At 36.8% G+C, this 19,505-nt stretch overlaps 1 protein-coding gene across 1 annotated transcript; it reads right to left on the reverse strand.

The window, feature by feature from the left end:
* Nucleotides 1–1,098: 1,098 nt before the first annotated feature.
* Nucleotides 1,099–18,059, reverse strand: DEK (DEK proto-oncogene). The gene is made up of 10 exons (XM_010169476.2): nt 17,917–18,059; nt 16,047–16,148; nt 15,433–15,542; nt 12,681–12,775; nt 9,763–9,883; nt 7,961–8,140; nt 4,596–4,725; nt 3,924–4,072; nt 2,537–2,605; nt 1,099–1,580 (listed from the first exon to the last, which is right to left on the reverse strand). Exons 1-10 carry the CDS (start codon nt 18,050–18,052, stop codon nt 1,569–1,571), a joined length of 1,104 nt encoding a protein of 367 aa, XP_010167778.1. The 5' UTR covers nt 18,053–18,059; the 3' UTR covers nt 1,099–1,568.
* Between the last annotated feature and the right edge of the window lie 1,446 nt (nt 18,060–19,505).

The following is a 19,505-nucleotide window of genomic DNA, read 5'->3' on the forward strand; positions in this document are numbered from 1 at the left end:
ATTACATTCAGCCTCATTATAAATGATTACACGCAAAGAAATTTAAAAAGTGTGTGAAGAGGAATAGTCGAGCTGGCTGAACATTTTCAGAATTTAGATCTTTTATGAACCCTTATTTCTCAACTGTACAATAATAAAATTTAAAAAAAATATGCTTTGTCTGTCTTTCCAGCAATACAACAGTCAGAGTGATCCTGTGCTTATGGCGTCAATGGCAGGCAACACTTTGGCAATGACTAGTTTCATGATTTCAAGCGCAGGAGTTCCGTATGAACAACAAGGTGTGTGGAGAACACAAATCTAAACAACAAAAATTTAGGCAAAGAGTTCACTTTGATCCAAAAAAGCTGTGAGCCAAAGTGCAACTGCTGGCTTAAAAGTACCATTGTCCATGTTGAGGCATCAAGGCTGAGGTTCAGAAGAGCTTTCCCATACAGAAGACAGGCTTAAACACACACGTCAGCGCTGCCCGATTCACAATCCCCAGTCGATTTCCAGAGCTATCAAACGAACCTCCCAGCTGCACATCTTGGATCCCCGCTTCTAGGACGCTAGGCCATCAAGTCAAGACACTAAAGTAAAAGATTTTTTGCAAAGTGAGCTTCAGAAATTTTCCTACAGCCTTTGGAGGGAGTTTATTTACTATGCCAAGCCACTGAAACAGATGTACCTTGTCAGTCTTTTGTACAAAGTTAAATGCTGAAAGCTTAAGTATAAAACTACAGTTTGTTTTTTTCTGTACAAGGTCAGATGGGACAAACATCAGAAAACCTCAACTCGCTTGTAGTTTCATGAAACCTCCTTATACCACTTTTCATCACAGCCTCACTGCTGAACACTGACATTTCATGTCATAAATCCTAAAATAACAAGATTAAAAAAACTGATTTGCACCAAAAAAAAAAAAAAAAAATCTGAAATAACTTTATATACACAACAGAAAGCCTTTTAAAATACAAAAATAACATCTCTATGCCAATTAGTTACCATGCTTTAACAGTTCTCGCGGTGCCTACACATGCAAGACAGCAATCTAGATTCAGAATAATTCTGCATCTGAAGAATGTATTCAGAATATAAAAGACATTAACATGTGACTAACTTGTTATTATCAGAATGGATATATGTATTCCAAATCTCTTTATAACCAATACTGCAGTATCCAGTCTCTGCATGTGTATGTGCAGATAAGCAGCTTTCATCTTACTTGATTTTAAAAATCTCCTGCAGGCTAGTAATCCACACTAAAAAGCTACAATGGTTCTAATTAATCTAGTTATACAAAGCAATTCAAAATGTACAAAAACTATAACAAAAAAAAAAAAAGGAGAACATTTATTGCCATGCACAAAACTTGTATGTTCAACTAAAAACTGCATCAAATGCAGCTAAAAAAAAAAAATACACAAAGCAATTTACATCAACACTCTTAACATGAGATCAGCAGAATCAGTTCTGACTAAATACCACAAGGGTAAGATATATTCTCCTTTTGCTGGTGCCTATCAGATCTTCAAATCCATGGGAACATGAAAGCAGGAATCTTCATTTCCCACAGTCAAATCAGATCATGAAATCAACTGAAAAGAGAACTGTATTAGTTTTCTCCTTCCTCTCAATGCAATTACATACAGCCTCTCCTTTTGCAGCAGACTATCAGGAAAATACACTCTACTTGTGCTATCACAAACCCCCGAGAACATCCCTACAGCAGACAAATTGCTCTTTTATGCCTTTGCTGATAGTGACACATGCATGCAAAGCACATAGGCACGACTATTTCTAGATAACCAGACATCAACATCTGCAAATGAAGCCACAAGAGAAAGAAAAGTTAATAAAGTAACTCAGCACTAAGTGAACCTCACTTCTCTAGTTCAATTTTTAGTTTTGGGGCAAGCAAAAGTAATTGAACTTGATTTTTGTTTTTATTTTTTAATTTTTTTTAAACAAATTGCCAATCACAGATTGGACAACAAACCCTTTGTCATGAGTACGTTAGATCAGGCCTCATCTTCAGTGCAGCAAACTCAAATGCAACACTCTAACTGTGCCACCAGGAGCACATACAGAGAGAAGCTATCCATCTTTATCCTCTTTTGCCTTCTTTTCATTCCAGAGCTTATACAACCTCATGCATTGTTACCTACGAATGTACGTGGTCAGTGCATGAATTATAATGCACCTTGCAGACAAGGCTGTAATTTAAAGCAAATGCACAGCTTGCAGAGAGTAAAAGTCACAAAAAAGAAATGATGATAGCTTTAATTTTAGTTCTGCTTACCAAAGATATTCATAAGAGTAGTAGTGGCATGCTAAGAAAATAGAGTCTGAAGCAGTAATTTTTGGAAGAGGAATACAAAAGAAAAAAAAAAAAAATCAGAGCCAGAATTTGATTTTATCAGAGCACTAAACTTCCAACACTACACAGGAGGCTATTAAAACCAGTGTAACAGGATGCCATACCACTTTCCAACAGGCTGAAGGAAAAAAAAACACCCAACCCAGAATGTTTTAGAAACAACAAAGTCTTTACCTCTTTGACTGTTTCTTTAATGAAGTCTTTCCTGTCAGATAAGTCATAACTAGGGTAGTTCTCATACACCTAAAAAAAATAAAAGGTAAATAAAACCAAACCAAACCAGACCTCAAATTACTTTCATTCAATGTACTCTATGAATAGAAGGAGCTTAAATTAAATAAGGGCAGAAACTGTTGTAGTACTTCTACGATTACAACTGCCAAAGTGCCCTCTGTTAATTAGGGAGAGGGACAAACTTATTTTCCTGTCCTTAATATTTTGACCACATAAATATTTAAATACATGTATATTTTTATGTTTGGTCACTGACTTAATCTAGTACTATGATTTTTCACATCAACAACTTGGAATGCCTAGCTTGCCATGTCAGGCAAGTAAGAATTCTCCAGTCCTTGTCTTACATGCTGTCTAAATAGTCAGATACCCCTGCGTTACTGTAGCATGCTAAACACAGATCAAATCCCAAGGCTTATTTATTTTCTGGTAATAAGTAAAACTGTGATCCTTTCAAGTGAATAATACAAAAGCCAACCTATTTGAGTGCTATCCTACAACTGTCCTTTGGTTAACTGGGTGGGAGAGGACTAAACAAACAAAAACCAGATGCCAACACTGACAACCAATGCAGAATATTTTATTTCTGTATTATACCAAATTTTAGACTTCTAGAATGACTATAAACATGACAAAATGTTTGTACAGAATATAAACATATAATGTTCTCATAAGAGTAACTTCTGGTTTAATTTTCTCAAGACAACTTCTTGAAGTACCAGGAAAACAAACATGTGAGTTAACTGACTGTAGAAAATGTCAAGGTGACAGTATTGTCTGTGGTTTTGTCACTTTTCCTCCCCCTTCCCAGCCATGTGGTTCCTTCCTGGCACCTGTCCTGACAGTTACTGTATTTCTTGTTGAATGGATTCAACTCACTAACTCAGATGAGAACTTCATTTTTAGCTGATAGATGAGAGTTGTATGGACTCAAAGAGAATCACAGGAAGAATGAGAGCAAGGTGAGCAGAAGCATACAGAGAGCAGAACACAGCTCTCCCCTTCTGACAGGAGGAAGCTGCTGCACCGTCTCAACATCTCCAGTATTTCACTTTACTACATGGCAGTTGTTTTGGAGGCAATACTCCTATTTTGCACACAGCTAATTTTCCTCTGGAGATTTCCCTTCTAATGTTGGGTATCAGTGTTGCATATCTTAAGATTAAATCCTTGTTATAGCTGTTAGCAAGTAAATAAATCAATGCAAAACTACTTTGTTTCTGAACCACTCTGCAGGGTGGAAACTTGCATTTCTGAAACGATGACAAAAGTCAGTTCACAGACAAGCCACTGCCTAAAAAAAGACTGCAAAATCATATCTGCTTACCTTCTTGCAAATCTGTTTCATCGTCACCTCCTCCAAGTTTGCATTGGCCAACAAGTTCTTGACAGTTTCCTTGAGTTCTTCATCTGTGGGTGGTTTCTTCAGCTTTTTAATTAAAGGTTCATCATCTGAACTATTTTCAGACTCACTTTCTAAATATAAAGAATAATTTCAATTGTGATAAAAGATTTTCAGTTTGTCTGCTTTTTTTCCTCCAAAACAGAAGCCATCAGAACTTTCCCCAAACATATGATGCAAATGTTCTCCCTTAAAACAGACATCTTGCCAGACAAAGCTAATGTCATCTTAAAAACAGACATCTTAAAAACAAAGCTAATGCTATCAGTACTACAATTATTTATGAATCTGCATCATTGTTGATGAAGTACCAGCTTACAAATCAATATGCACTCTAGAAAGTATGAGATGGATTAAATTTAATCTGTCAAACTAAAAAAAGTTTATTACAAGAATTCTAAATTGATGTATTATGGTCCTCAAACCAAGAACTTTTAAATATTGTCATTACTGTTGCAAGAAAAGAAACATCAAGTAGCAACCCAACAATTCACCAAATTCTGTTTTCCTTCACACTTAGACACAAAAGCTTGCTTTCCAATAAGCATGCTAGTTAAGCTACAAGACAATTTATGATGAAAGATTTAAAACATTTACCTTTTCTAGAACTGTTCTGATTCTTTTTAGTAGTGCTGCTATCTGCCTTCTTGACATTTGCACCCTTCACAGCTTTCTTGGTTTTGGCAATCTTTTTAGATTTTTCTCTTTTAGATGCTTTTCTAGGGGGCTATAAAGAAGAAAAACAGAAGTTGAAAATGATGGTTTCTACCCGAAAAATCCATACCTCTTCTCCACAATGGAAATTATCCTTTCTGTCAATACAAACTAAAGCAGCAAATTTAATTACTGTATTTTATTAGCAATTTCTGCCTCTATACCATAAGGGGAATATGTCCACAAAGAGTATTCCTACGTTCTTTTAAATTTCACATGTCCTTCTAACATGGAGTCTTAAGCTCAAACAGATGGAAGTTTTTGATGATACTAGTAGTTTGGTTATGCTACAATTTTCCATTCACAATTACTTATAATTAGCTGATAAAATCACTTTAAATATGTTTCTTTAAATGGTATTTTGTATTCAAATTACTTCTAGATGCTCTAGCTTTCTAAGATTACATGCAGCTAATTCTTTTTGCACTAGTTGAGGAGAACTACATCAGCTCATCTGTAATTTGGCCAATTATTGTGCCTAGTAAACCCCCCAAATTATCCCATTAACATCAACAGAAGAAATTTGGAACATAAAGATATACAGTATACATGTATCAGTGCACTGCATTTTTGGCACAAAGTAAATGTGTGCTAAACACAAAATCTTTAGATAATACTTCTGACAAGGCTGAAAACTTCCCTCATGGAAACATGGAACATTGACAAGGAATAAACCACACTTCAGAGAACCAATATAATGAAACAAAACCAATTAATTAACAGTAGTTACTAAATTCATAGTTCTAATTTATACTCAAAATGGCAGCGCAGTCAACTGAGCCAACTATCACACAATTAAGATCAGCTCTTCTGTTGATGTTAATGGGAAAATTTTGGGGGTTTACTAGTCACAATAACTGGCCAAATTACAGATGAGCTAATGTAGTTCTCCTCAACTAGTGCAAAAAGAATTAGCTGCATGTAATCTTAGAAAGCTAGAGCATCTAGAAGTAAATTAAATACAAAATACCACATCCTTTTTAACTGCTTCTCCCATTAGTACCTGGTGCCACCCATGAAGCCAGTATTTAATATACCAGATTATATTTATTTATATTGGCTTGCTCAGTTACAGTTGCACTCGCTCTGCAGTGTAAATGAAGGATAAAGACTTTCACTGCTGAAATTCAGAAAATACACTCAAGGATCCCCCCATTTCTAAATAAATGTTTGTAGTTTCTAACTTTTCAGCTTTCAGGTTTCTGCCAAAGCTCCATCACCAGCTACAAAGTCAGAAGTTAAAAGCTGGCACTCACATTCCAGTTTTTATAAAATTATGCTCCCCCAGCACATAAAAATATTTTGGGTATCTTTTGCTTCCAAGTCACTGTACAGTTTTTTTGTTTGTTTATATTGTATAAAGAAAAGAGCTACAAGCAAGAGAGACATGCAAATCAGGACAATCTACTCCAGTCACTCCATGCCTAAGGTTCCAACAGAGCCGGAGCAGCAAAGCAGATATGCTGCCTACATCCTTCCACCTGTAGGATGTTAAAAAGTGTCAGAAATCTAACTTTCTTCTTTAATGCTGCAATCCTAAAGCGGTACAAATTAAGACATTTTCCATTTCATCACTTCCTACATTCAAACTCATTTGACATACTAGTGTTTTTGTACTAATGAAGCTTTTACTCCCTGCAAGTCAACTTCAGTTTCCAGACTTCAGTCTACTCAGCTATTGCCTGGCAGACATATCTAACTAACACCTTCTGAAAGGAAACAAAGAAGATCCAGTTAGATAAAATGGAGCTTACTATGAGGGTTTTTTTGTTGGATTTTTTTTGTTTGTTTGGGCATTTTGTTTTGGGTTGGGTTTTTTGCTGTTGGTGGTGGTGGTGTGGTTTTTTGGATATATTTTTTTAAATAACAGAGTTCTTGAAAAATTTTCTAAAAGACAACTCCTGCCTCTGAAAGCAATATTCTTCTCCTCACAGTAGGAAAACTGTTTTGCTGAAGAGATGAACAAATATAAAATGAACTTGCAGTATTTCAGTCCTCTTTCAATTTGGTATTTGTGGGGAAAGAAAAAGGCAAACTAAGAATTAAGTTTGTCTCATGGAGGCATAGGAAACTTCATTGAACCATGTTGTTAAATTAAAACCAACACCTACCAAATGACAGTGACAAAAACCAAACTGTTAAATTGGCCTTTCAACAAAGATTTTTGTTACTATTTTCTATAACTCCAATTATTTAACAGCCTGTCACTTCCACTGCAATAGACAGAGTGTAACTCAAATAAATAACGGTCTTAGATTACAGCCAAAGGTTCCACAGCTTACATAAAGAATTTCCTTGGACATCAACAGTTGACTAATTGCTGTTTGTTGCAGGGCTCTGATTAAGGCAAAAAAGGCAGTTCCATTCTAAAGCAAAATATGGGGTAAGATGGAGCCTTGTAGCTCATTTTAATTCCTTTTTTCCAGGCTTTAGGTATATGAACAAATCAGTGTACACTTTGTACACAAATCAGCTGTACACTTGTACTGTCCCTCCATGTTTTGTGTCTATGCTGTGAATAAGTTCAGGGCTGAAATGGAATGTACAGCGAAAAGGAAATAGAAAGTTAATCTCATTTCTCTCCTACTATGCAAGGCTAAAAGAAGCTTCCAAAAAACCAGAGAACAGAAAATACAGTGAGATGAGAACACTTTGGAGATTGCAGGGATCTTTCCAAGGCTGCTTACTATGTTGCTCACTTTATCTTTCCAACCCAAGACACAAACCCTAAAAGAGAGATTAGGACACAGGAAAAATATGGAACCAAGATCCAAAACCAAGGCAGCTAGGAAGGTCAGGGATCTCTAGTGAACTCAAAGGTAAGTCCTAGGTATCCAACCAAACCCTAGACAGAAATAAAAAGACAGCTAGATACTGGGAATTTTTATGAAATTACAATAAAGTCATCACAAGATGATACAAGAAATGCAATCAATTATGTTTGAAATCCTGCCTGCCCCAAAAGGACAGAGCAAATGGTTTTATAAGGTACATATATACATCCAAGAATCAGAACCTTTGCTTTTTATCTTATTGATTCTCCAACTTTAATGCACTAAGAAATTATGAAAATCTCTTCCAAATTGCAGATGTGTTCCCTTTTCTTTCAAAGCATTCAGTTAAAACATCACTTACCCTCCAACTCTGTGTGTTCCAAGAGTTACCAACTGATAACAACCACATAGTGACAAACTGCAGACAAATGTACTTAGCCTTATGTTGAAAAACAAACAAAAAAGCCTCATTACCTCATCTTCACTTTCTTTTTCTTCTGAAGAGTCATCCTTTTCTTTCTTTTCATCTTCACTACTGGATTCATCTGACAAGATCTCTGGGCACTTGGTACGTTTTGCTTTTCGTGTTGTTCCAGTGCTACTGCGTTCTTTTTTGCCACCTTTGCTCGGTGTTTTTTTGGACTTTGGCAATGGCTGAAAGACAAGGATGTGTATAATCCAAGTAGCAATATGAAAGTGAATTTTAAAAATATACATTCAAATCACATGAAAGAAGAGTAAACAAATATAGAAGTCTCTTCATAACAAAACCCAGGACTATTCTATATACCACACTTAAGCCAGAACATTTTGCAGTAAGCAGAAATTCATTACAGAGATGGAGCTGAGTGAAATGAAATTTCAGCTCTAAGCTAAGCAACTCTTCCACTCCCCTAACCAAATATTCAAAAGTTGGAGGTTAGGGAAGGGAAGCAAGAACAATCTAGATGGAACCTTTTACCCACCTATGCCTTCCCAACCCATAAAAGCAAGCTTTTTCTTCTGGTAATAAATTAGCTGACAACTCTTTGGAAGACAGAAAGGCAGAAATTCTGTCATGTCTTATGCAAAACTGCATTTTGTTGTCACGTAGTAACAGTGGCCCTAAGGCAGCACGCAGACTCCTTACCAGTATCTGCTGCAAATAAATTTAATCTCCTGAGAAACAGCCTAATTATTTAAGTATTGTTATTAGATTAAAAAGTGAAAGTCCAAGAAGATTAATAACAGAATTTGGTAGTCTTGGCAGCTGAGTCTAGTGCACCAGCATCTAATTAAAGCAAGTTTTCTTAGCCTTGCAATAAATTCCATTTTGTGGTGATCAAATGCGATCACATACACTTGCCAACTTGTAGCGTACCCAGGTAACATCTGACAATTTATTTTCCTGTCCTTTCATGTTTCATTTCCTTGCTCTGACACCTTTTTTTAAATTTTTCTTTCGTGCTCACATATTATGTCTGTTCCTCTCCGTTCACCCACAAAGCAGAAGCTACTTATGGTATCTGGGTATGGATATCTCTAATTAGCTTCCTGCGTTGACAACACGCACTTCTGTGCTCTAACAGTGTACAATGGGTGCACTTACATGTGAGCATCAGAGTTTCTAAGTCCTCATCTCATTATGGATGCCTGCAGCAGCAGAGCTACTCTCTTTCAAAAAGCCACTGCTACTTCACTAACTGCTACTAACCGCTACTAACTGCTGGAGAGAGGGCAGCACAGAGCCACCAAGATGATGAAGGGAGTGGAGCATCTCCCTGATGAGGAAAGGCTGAGGGAGCTGGGGCTCTTTAGCTTGGAGAAGAGGAGACTGAGGGGAGACCTCATTAATGTTTATAAATATGTTAAGGGTGAATGTCAGGAAGATGGAGCCAGGCTCTTCTCAGTGATGCCCAATGGTAGGACAAGGGGCAATGGGTGTGAGCTGGAACACAGGAGGTTCTGCTTAAATTTCAGAAGGAACTTCTTTACTGTGAGGGTGACAGAGCCCTGGGACAGGCTGCCCAGGGAGGGTGTGGAGTCTCCTTCTCTGGAGACATTCAAGACCCGCCTGGACGCCTTCCTATGTGATCTCATTTAGGTTCCTGCTCTGGCAGAGGGATTGGACTGGATGATCTTTCGAGGTCCCTTCCAATCCCCAACATCCTGTGATTCAGTAAGTTAGAACAGTAATTGTATTGCCACCAGTAACAAGCAAATAACAAGCAATGCAGACAGCTGCATTTTTCATCAGAACAGAGCTATAAAAGCAAGCACAACCACCTGCATCTCACCTTGCCTGAAGATTTTGGGTGCATTAAGAAGTTTAAGATTCTGGTTACCAGCTCACTATTAACTCCTGATCTTTCCAAGTCAAGAACTTCACAGATACTTTTCAACATTGCATTTCTAAATCTAGAGAGAGAGAGAAAAAAAAAGATTCAGTATCACACTCTAAACAATCAGTCAACATTGACTGCTAGAAGCTGCTGTTCTGTGTCTTCAACCTGACAACAGACATGAATATATACACTTAACTACATTTCCAGTCTTATCTGTAGTTAAGTGAAGAACCACCACCATATTACATAAAGCAAATTAAAACAAAATTCCCAAATCTACATGTGCATAAAGTAGGATATATAAAAAATGTTATAAAATCTTAATTTAAAAAAAAAAAACCCCAAATCTTCTCCAGAATCTCTGTCTACCACACTTGGAAAGGAAATCCAGTTGGTTCAAGACTGGTAGGATATATAAAAAAGAAAGAAAGAATCAAACTTGGAAAGGAAATCCAGTTGGTTCAAGACTTGAAATCTAAGGGGGAAAGAGGTCTCTCTTTATTTTCTATGGTACTTCACCTATTTACAAAGTACTTCTGAAGACAGAAGGTTAAGAGAAACTCTGAAACCATCCCTTTTACTCCCAAAAGGATCTTGAACTAACTGTCCCACCAGTATTGAAAAAATGTGGAAAGAAAATGTCAAATCCTTGACCATATGACATCAGAATGCAAGCTTACTGAGATTTAAAAACAAACCAAACCCTCCAAAACCCAAACAAACCAAACAAAACAAAACGGACCCCTACTTATTCTACCCTTTACCTCCCTTCAAATGTTTATACTCTCCTCTTCACTCATTTCTGTACAACGCTGCCTGAAAAGTGGATTTCATTGTCTGACCATTTTTCTCAAGTTTAATAGCTATTTCTGGTAATCAAAGTCAAAGGAAACTTATTTTTCACTATTAATTTTAAAAGTCAGCACAACTATTTCATGATGCCCTGTAACTTCTCTGAAGTACCATTTAATTTCAGACTGTCCTTTTAAACTCAGACTTTTAAGGGGGCAGAACAACCTTGTTCTCCCATGTTTTAGGGCATGGGAACAGGAAATCCTAACTGGTTTGGTGCACCTCCCTGCCTCACAGTATAGTTCAACCACCATCCTTCCAACAACTAAGTAAAATCTTTCTTTTTTCTAGACAAGGTTATAAAAAAATTTGTGCAATCTTAACATGCAGAGAGCCTTCCCGTTTAGCTTTTGGGGACACACTGAATACTTGTCAGTAATTCATGCAGAATCAAAAGTCAATCTTTTGCATTTTAAAAGACAGTTAAAACCACTTAACTTGTTGACAGATTTAAAAACTGCACAGCATTGAAGTTTGTTTCAGTCTTTCAAGACCAGCATACTGACTTTAGGATTTTATGGTTCTATTGCTTCTCTAACTAAAATCCCTTACAACTTGTGTTACATGTGGCATTTGTCCTTGTATTTTAACTTAGGTTAGAACTAATATACACAAAGAATAAATATCACCTTCCAAATCCTTTCATGCTTTGAAGGTACATCTGCAGGTAGTGGCAAACATTATGTACCAAGTATTAAAATGCAGTTCAAGTGTGGAATAAAGAAGTGCATCCAAGTTTTGAGTCAGCAACTTCTACAGCAAGTAGTTTTGACTTACAAAATCCAAGAACTCTGACTCCCACAGCAACCTCAACCCTCATTCTTTTTAGCTTACAACCCAAACAGAAGGATTCTGCAAAATAAGTTTTGGCCTTTGTTCATCTTGTTCAAAGCTGTTCAAACGTTATGACATGTAAGTGTACAGTGTGGGCAGAAATCAACCACATGGAACAGATTAATCATCTAATCAGCAGCATTTCATACAGAGCGATGAACAGCAGCAGAACTTACCACAGTTAACACAAACACATAGGGCTCAGTACGTTGATATAAGAGTGACAATGCAACCAGTTTTCAGAATATTTGCTGAAGACTGAAGGGTAACAAAACTTAACTAGCAGTTCTTTCATATGGAAACTATGAAAAAAAAAAAGTGCAAAAATACTTTGTGACCTTTTCAGATAAGAGGAAACATTATCCAATCAAACCAGTGGGAAATGGTCTAAACTCCCATCCTGAGACAGTTTGTCTTGTAGATTCACATGTCTTAGGCAGTTTTCTAGCTGTAGGGTTTGTCAATCTGAAGAAAGAAAATTTGCAAATTCCAAATTCTGGAAGCCTTCCCACTATTAATAAACTGACCCAAAAAAAAAGATTTAGAATCAATTGTGTAGAAGTTATTAGCTCTTTAATTTGCTACTACTAGCTGCACAAATATGCAAGGGCATTTTTAAACCCTTTCGGTCCAGTTAAAGCCAAGATGCAGCAGCTTCTCCTATTACCAGAGAAGCAGCTTATGTGGGGAGACAGTATAAAATATAAACAACATATTAAAAAATTAAGACTATTTGCTACAGCAATTCTAGAAATAAGACTATATGTTTAATATACACTAAGCAGAAATGGCTTTGATTCTGAAGGAGGAAGGTTTTGAGGCATAGAAGGATGCAAGTTTGCACCATGAACAGAGCACAATATATTCACAATGTTGTGCCTGCCCTGGGGAAATAATGTTTTCCTCTCACTTAGCAGAGGAATCTGCTAGTTAGCACGTAACAGTTAAAGCCAGTACTGTAGGAATTGGGAATAAAATGTTCACAATTTAACTCTTTTTAATACATTTCAAGTTGCCTTAAGATACCAGTTTCTTATTAAAATGAGCTCAGAAGCAGATCATATGGCTCCAGGAAACCACCACTCAGCTTAAAGATTTAATTTAATCTGAAGTAAAATTTTGAAGATAAAAAGGAGTGCATTAGCATGAGTCGAGCCATGTTAAGTAGCAACAGAGGTCATTACTTTTTTAACATTTCTTCCTTCTTTTTGTATTGGTCACTTCCTTTTTCAAATGGGAACCCGCTGAATTGACCCACATTCTTCTTTAGGGAAGCAACCTAGAACAGAACACACAGATTACTTTCCATTTCAAGTAGTTTAAAAGATTTAATCCAATTACATGTGTTAACTTTTCATAGAAGAAAAATCTATTCTAGCATTTAGCTTTCTGTTGACAAAAAGTTAGACACTAAGTTATAACCCACAGGGATTATGCCAAACTACAGCAATTAACTTCTTGTGATCTTGGTACTTCTAATTCCTTTTAATAACTTACTAGGTAAAATCACCTGCCATTTCAAGCTGGTTTAGAATGCACTGCATCATTACGTAGAGGTTTGCACAACTGTGATCGTATGAAGCCTGTTGCATGGTTTGTACCATGTAATTTGTTATAGGACAGTGAATTTTATGTTTACTGCATAAATCTGCTAAAGCAGATTTGCTTTACTTGCTTTTCTAAAGTCTTACACGGGACCTTGATTGTACTTTCGAACCTTTTCTTTAGCATGACTGATTTTGGCATTCACATACCACCCAGTTTACAACTTTGACCATTATACTTGCAGTCAGGGCTGAAATTTCACTGCAGTAGCCCTCATGATGGAAAAATTGCTCCCATCAAGATCCCAAATATATTAAGTTTTGTTTTGGTTTTTTTGTTTGTTTGTTTTTTTTTTACACCATCTCCTTTTACCAATAAAGAACTTAAAAAAACATCCCCAAATCTTTAATTCTTCTGAGATCTTTTTAACACTATCAAGAATAATTTGAACTCACTTTCAACCGTTCTACAAATTTTGTTCCTCGTGTTTCTCCATTAGTTTACAATTTTACCAAAGCTAAGCTCCTTTTCCAAAGAGAATTATCTTTGTTCAGCACCTAGAGAAAATTTGCAGATGGTATTGGTAGGTTTTATTAAAAATGTTAATTATGATCCAAAGCACATACAGCACGTGCATTACAAGACAACATCTGACCTTCACTATATCAAAACAGCATTCAGAGTTCCCTACAATTCCGATTACATATAGTTTTGGATGAAACCATACCGATATATTTCCAAGCAAATAAATATATTCTCATAGCTTTGGATTCAAACCACTGGGATGCTGCAGCAATCCAGCTGGACTTTGCAATGAGTCTACGTCCAAAAGACTAAATGTGGGAGAGCAGAGCAAAGTCAGGGTGGAATTGCAACCAAATAAACAGCGTGGGAGGGAAGGGCAAGAGCTGTATTTCTACAGCAGCTGTGTCTAATTAGTATGATTTAGGAGTGTTAAGTATCAATTTACAATTGTATTATTTGCATATAATTATGAAACTGCACATAGTCATGTGTCTATCAGTTCATTAGATTATCTATTAGTAAATTATTGACAGTATCACTGAGATGTTAGTTTCTCAGTAGCATGCTGCATAATCAATAAACAATCGTCTCTTAAATCAGTTATGTCTCAGATCCGCAATCTCAAGTGGGAAAGAGGGACTCTGATGTAACGCCATCCCAGTACCTCTACCCAAAGATGGCAGAAGAGCATTACTGGTTTCATGAAGGGTAAATAGATGCAGTTTGATGACTTGCACAGTAAAGCCAATTAAATCTGAAAGTTACATGGTTCTGTCATTGTACCCTTCCTATTAAACAATTAAATTCTACTGCAGGACAACCCAAAAGTTTGCAAAACTCTGTATGCACCAAGTCAGAAATTCTCTACTCTGCCTTACTGCCATACTGAATAAATGGCATAATTCACAGAAGGAAGTTGTCATGAATATTTACTGTTCTCTTCTCAGTACTTTGCCATTTAAACAAGCATTGCATTTGCAGCAGTGGTATGACATATTGCAGCTAGCACGCATCTGTACTGGTACTATTCAATCCCTGGTTTATGTGCTAGCTGATCAAGTTTCCAAAGACTAAAAACAAATACCTATAAATACGGTAAGTGTACTGAAACTGTAAAATTTAATCTGCCTTAATTTCTCTACATCTGTTTTATCCCTATTAGCAAGGAAAATGGGTCATATTTACCCTGAAGTTTAAGGCACAATCACTGATGCATAAAGGGCTCCAAGAAAGATTTGCTCTTACATTTCCTTAAGTTTCATCCTTACATACAAAAGCAAGCACATCAGTTTTTAACCAGTATTTTAATTGTCTTAGATAAATGTGACAAAAATCACTATTAAGATTTTACATATAATGTAGTTTTACTTTACTTTGTGCAACCTAAAGGAGAAAATGACTAGGTAAGTAGCAACATATTAAAACTGACTAACAGGTTTCAAACATAAAAGAAACAGAAGTACTAAGAAAAAGCTACGCTGAACAAAATAACCACAGGGAGTATTGTTACTATAATCTGCATGTCAGCAGCTTTTAGTATGTGAACCATAAATTATTTGCAATTCATTCTCATAAGTTAAACCACTCCTCCCCCTATTAAACAAAATATATCAAAAATCTATATTCAAGAAGACTTACAATTCAGTACACCTTTCCATAGGATTTTTATACGGAGAGTAGTTTACAGGAGTTTGAAAAATTCTAGGCTTGCTTAACTGGCCCTGCAATATTTATTTTCTAAGTAGCTTGTAAAAAAATGACACTTGAGAAGTAGATTCACACGTGCAAATGTAAAAAGCTATGCTACAAACATTTTCACTATGCATGAGAACTAGTAGATATACAAGATTGATTTTAAGTTCTTACAGTGCCTGGCCTGTTGTAGAGGAGTTTGTGCAGGTTCCTAAGTTCGTCTGTCTTCTTTTTACTCAGAAAGAATTGTATCCTTTCAATTTCACAGAGTTTTTGTCCTTTTCCTGAAACAGTTAAAATCAATTATGCTATTCACCACATTCATATTTACCTCTGTGTTTATAGCTTCAACTATCTACTGTCTTTTTAAAAAAAGCAAAGAAGTTATTTCAGAATAGCATCAGACATTGTAAGAGGTCAAACATTATGCAGACCTCTTCCTATCAATTAGGCATCCTGACATTCTCTTTAACTTCCTTACTTGATACTACCTAGACCAGGGTACAAGGATGTGGCGTTTCTTTTTATTCTAGCTGCTCCTGCCTTTGGTATTGGTGGCTAAGTACTGCAAATCCTGTTCCAGGTAAGTTTAAACAGTATATAACTTCTATGGTTTAAATTGATGCTCCAGAATAAAAGAGAGTTTTCATATAATAGCCTTACAATTTTAAAATGAATCATGACTCTTAAGTTATGTCTCAGCCACAACAAATTAATAATTTGATATTTTAAGAGGTTTCATTATCATCCCCAACACTCACAATTCTTATGTGAGAGGACAAGCTTACCTGGTGTAATTGTAAAAGGTTCCTTTTGCAACGAGGACACTTGCATGGTCAATCGGTCTACCTTCTTTTTCTCCCTTTTTCCTTCAACAATGAGACTCTTTTCTGCAAAAGACAGCTTCCTTAAACACAGTATTTTGCATTACCTGAGCAGATTCGACTGTAGCAACAGGCCATATAAAACTGAACCTTTGACATGGCAAATCAAAAATGGATAATGACATAACCAATTATTATGACACTTTCAAATCTTTGGCTAATAGATCAATGGGATTCTATGGAGATGTATATAATATATATATATATATATATATGTATAAAACATATAACAAGAGGAATCTTAACCACAATCCTGCATCCCATCTAACCTTCAAGGACAAGACTGGGCATTTCCCCCTCGGTGGAGACTGAAACACTACATATTTGCAAGTGCTGGCCAAGTGAAACCACCACACCGTCCTCTCCCTTCACTGCCTTTCTGAGGTACAGAACTGACATTGCTTGGCAGCTCCACTTGAGCTCTCTCAGGGACAATACTACCACCAGACGGGCAAAAGGACAGCCCAACATAGCTGCAGACACTTTTTCTTCCCACTGCTGGACTGAAGGACCCACATATATCTCCAGGAAAGGCAGAAGCATGAGCACAGCAGGACTGTACAACAGCTCACAGGACTATGCAGCGCAGCACTCTGCAGGGCACAGTACGAGTGTTACAGATACTCCAAGAATACTATTCCTAGAAATTCTGGTACTGCTTAGTAATGAATACATTTAGATTGTTTTATGTATACATTGCACATCACTAATGATACTGCTTCAAGAGAAAAACACAAGCCTTCACCTAAGCATTTCATACTAAAATACTTTACCTCAAATCAAACTATTATTAGCATTAAACAGATGGGCTATCCTGGCTTTAACATCTAAAAGCAGCTTCAAAAGCTGTATGAACATAATCCAAACTGGGTATGGATCTGAAGAAAACAGAGCAAAGCACACTTGTGTGTACACAAGAAACAGTCATTTCTAAAAATCTAATTCTAATTACTCTAGTTTCCCAAACAGCACCATCTTTTTTCTTTCTACTACCTTTCCTAAAGACAAACTTCATCTTTTTTAAGAATCCAAGACCATCAGTGATTTGGTTTTCACTGTGCCATACTGCAACTCTTATTTCCACAGATGCTTTCGTGTGCAAAACAGGCACCTAGAGATTTCATGATGAAAACTAACATTTTTGCATAGTAGTTCCTTCTTCACATCTTGTACTCCTTGACTACCCTCTTCAATTACATGCCACAACACAAAATCTGCCTTGCTTGCTCATTCTAGATCGCCATGATTTTTATTGCCAAAATTAGTAAAATGGAATATATCCCCTCCAATATAATTAAATTTTGGTACCCAGCAAAGTAATTCACAGTGGTTAAGCAAAGGCATCTGTATTGTTTCCAAAGCTACTGCACTATTTTTTCAAGTTTCTCCCTCTTGAAAACATGGATCACTTCAGAGTGTTACTGGCAAAAAAGGGTTCTTTTTTAGATATGTATTTTTAATACAAATAATTTGATACAGGATGCTACCTCTTATTATTATCTAGTAGTTTATACAACAGCAACAACAACAAACCACCTAGTGTAGGAATCCAGGATGCTGGCAAATTCCTTCCATCTTTCCTGAGGACCACCAGTATTGCTGTTTCTAGTGTTGCCTGTTACAACCAACTTGGAAGTGATTTATGACCCATGAGACAGATGCACAATTGAATCTCCTAAACAATAATTCTACAATCAGCCTAGATCAGAAGAAACTGCACTCAGTAAGCTTGGCTTTTTTTAAAGGACAACTTATTCAGTGGAAAAGCACACACCCTTTTCTTCTTCCTCCTCTTCTTCCTCTTCTTCATCCTCATCACTTTCCTCAGCTTTGTTTTCAGCTTCAGGTTGTTTCTCATCTGCTTTTTCAGACGACATTGTATCTTCTTTTGATGACACAACAGAAGACATGGTGTGTGGTTCTGGAAAAAGCAGTCAGGGAAGCCATCATCAATACAGCCTTATACATGAAAAATACAGGAATCTTGCTTTAAAAAACTTCTTGTAATGTCACAGTGCTCATATTGTGACCGTTCACATTCTGTAAGACACTAAAGTATCCTGCATACACACAATAGAGAACATTTTTCAGGAGGAGCTGCCATCTGTTCTGCAACTGGCCTGGTTAAGACCAGTTTAAAAGTTTATCAATTATTTCCCTGCACAAGTCTTGAAGCTTGCTTTACGAAGCACTTGGCAACACCCACGGCAAAGCAGCTGATGCTGTTATCTATTAAGAACTGTAACGTTTTTAAGATATCACAATTTTAGTGCACCACGTTATAAGCTGAGTAGTTATTTCTGATCACTGTTAACTATGCACACACATTTCCTAAAAAGTTAAACAAGCTACATATTTAGATGAGAAATGGAAACAGAAAAAAAGAAGTTACAAGCAACATGGAAAAAATTAATGCTGCTTTCAGAATTCAAATAGCTGCGACACCTTAGAGCTTGAAAATGCTTTTTAGTTTTAATCTGCAGACCTACAACAAAAAAGAATAAATGTCTCATACTTAACATATCTGAGAGGAATCTTCTCTTAGCATTTGAAGTGGTTTAAATATTAACTTCAAAATTAAAATATCTCACTTTGGTGAGTACTATTTCCCTACTGACAGGGAATGCCTGCCTAACAAAGGAAGATAACCACATCTGTTCATTTCAGAAAAACTCTAGCCTTCAAAATCTTACACTATTTACAGATCTGGAACAAAATACAGCATCAGTTGTATGGGAAAAAATATCACATGATTGACCATTTTCTTTTTCCAATATTGGTCAATACTATCTGCAAGAGATCAGACTGAATAAACAACAATTAAATCAACTGCTTATATGCAAAGTTAGCAGGTGCCAGAGAACAGCAGCACTCCAAATGATAGAAAACATGAGTTAATTACCAATAGTCAGGGGGGAAAAACAAAGTTTACTCCTCTTTACTAAATCCCGGGATGGGGAGGGGGGATGGAATCTGTTTCAGAGTATTACTACCAGTATTTCAACTGACACGGAAAAGCAATGTGACTTTTTGACACTATTACTCTCTGAATTTTACTTGTTCGCACGAGTGAAAAGCCCAGAGAAGCACTACACATTGTCCTCCCTCCTCCTTCAATGGGAGCAGGAGGAGAGCAGGAAAGTAAGAGACTTTTTAGGCTTCCACCAGCCAGGTCTGTGAGGACGACGGGCTCAGGGAAATGGGGATGGACCTCGAGGAAGCGTTAACTCGGGGGTGTTTTCGGCGGGGGAAGGTACCTCGGAGGCCACCCCGAGAAGGATATTCGTGCAACAGCAGCACCTCCCACCCTCGCCCAGGACTTTTCAGACACGGACTCAGCACCTGTCCCCTTCCCGACTGCGA

Source organism: Antrostomus carolinensis, unplaced genomic scaffold, assembly GCF_000700745.2.
Source record: "Antrostomus carolinensis isolate BGI_N321 unplaced genomic scaffold, ASM70074v2 scaffold17456, whole genome shotgun sequence".
Lineage (NCBI taxonomy): Eukaryota > Metazoa > Chordata > Aves > Caprimulgiformes > Caprimulgidae > Antrostomus > Antrostomus carolinensis.

What these genes read in the sequence shown, in the direction of transcription:
- DEK (XM_010169476.2), bottom strand. Translation starts at nt 18,052, where the DNA reads ATGTCTTCTGTTGTGTCATCAAAAGAAGATACAATGTCGTCTGAAAAA. An exon ending in ACCTTTTACAATTACACCAG is followed by an intron (nt 15,543 to 16,046) that starts GTAAGCTTGTCC and finishes TAACTGTTTCAG; the next exon opens with GAAAAGGACAAAAACTCTGT. An exon ending in AAAAAGAAAGTGAAGATGAG is followed by an intron (nt 4,726 to 7,960) that starts GTAATGAGGCTT and finishes TCTTCTTTATAG; the next exon opens with CCCCCTAGAAAAGCATCTAA.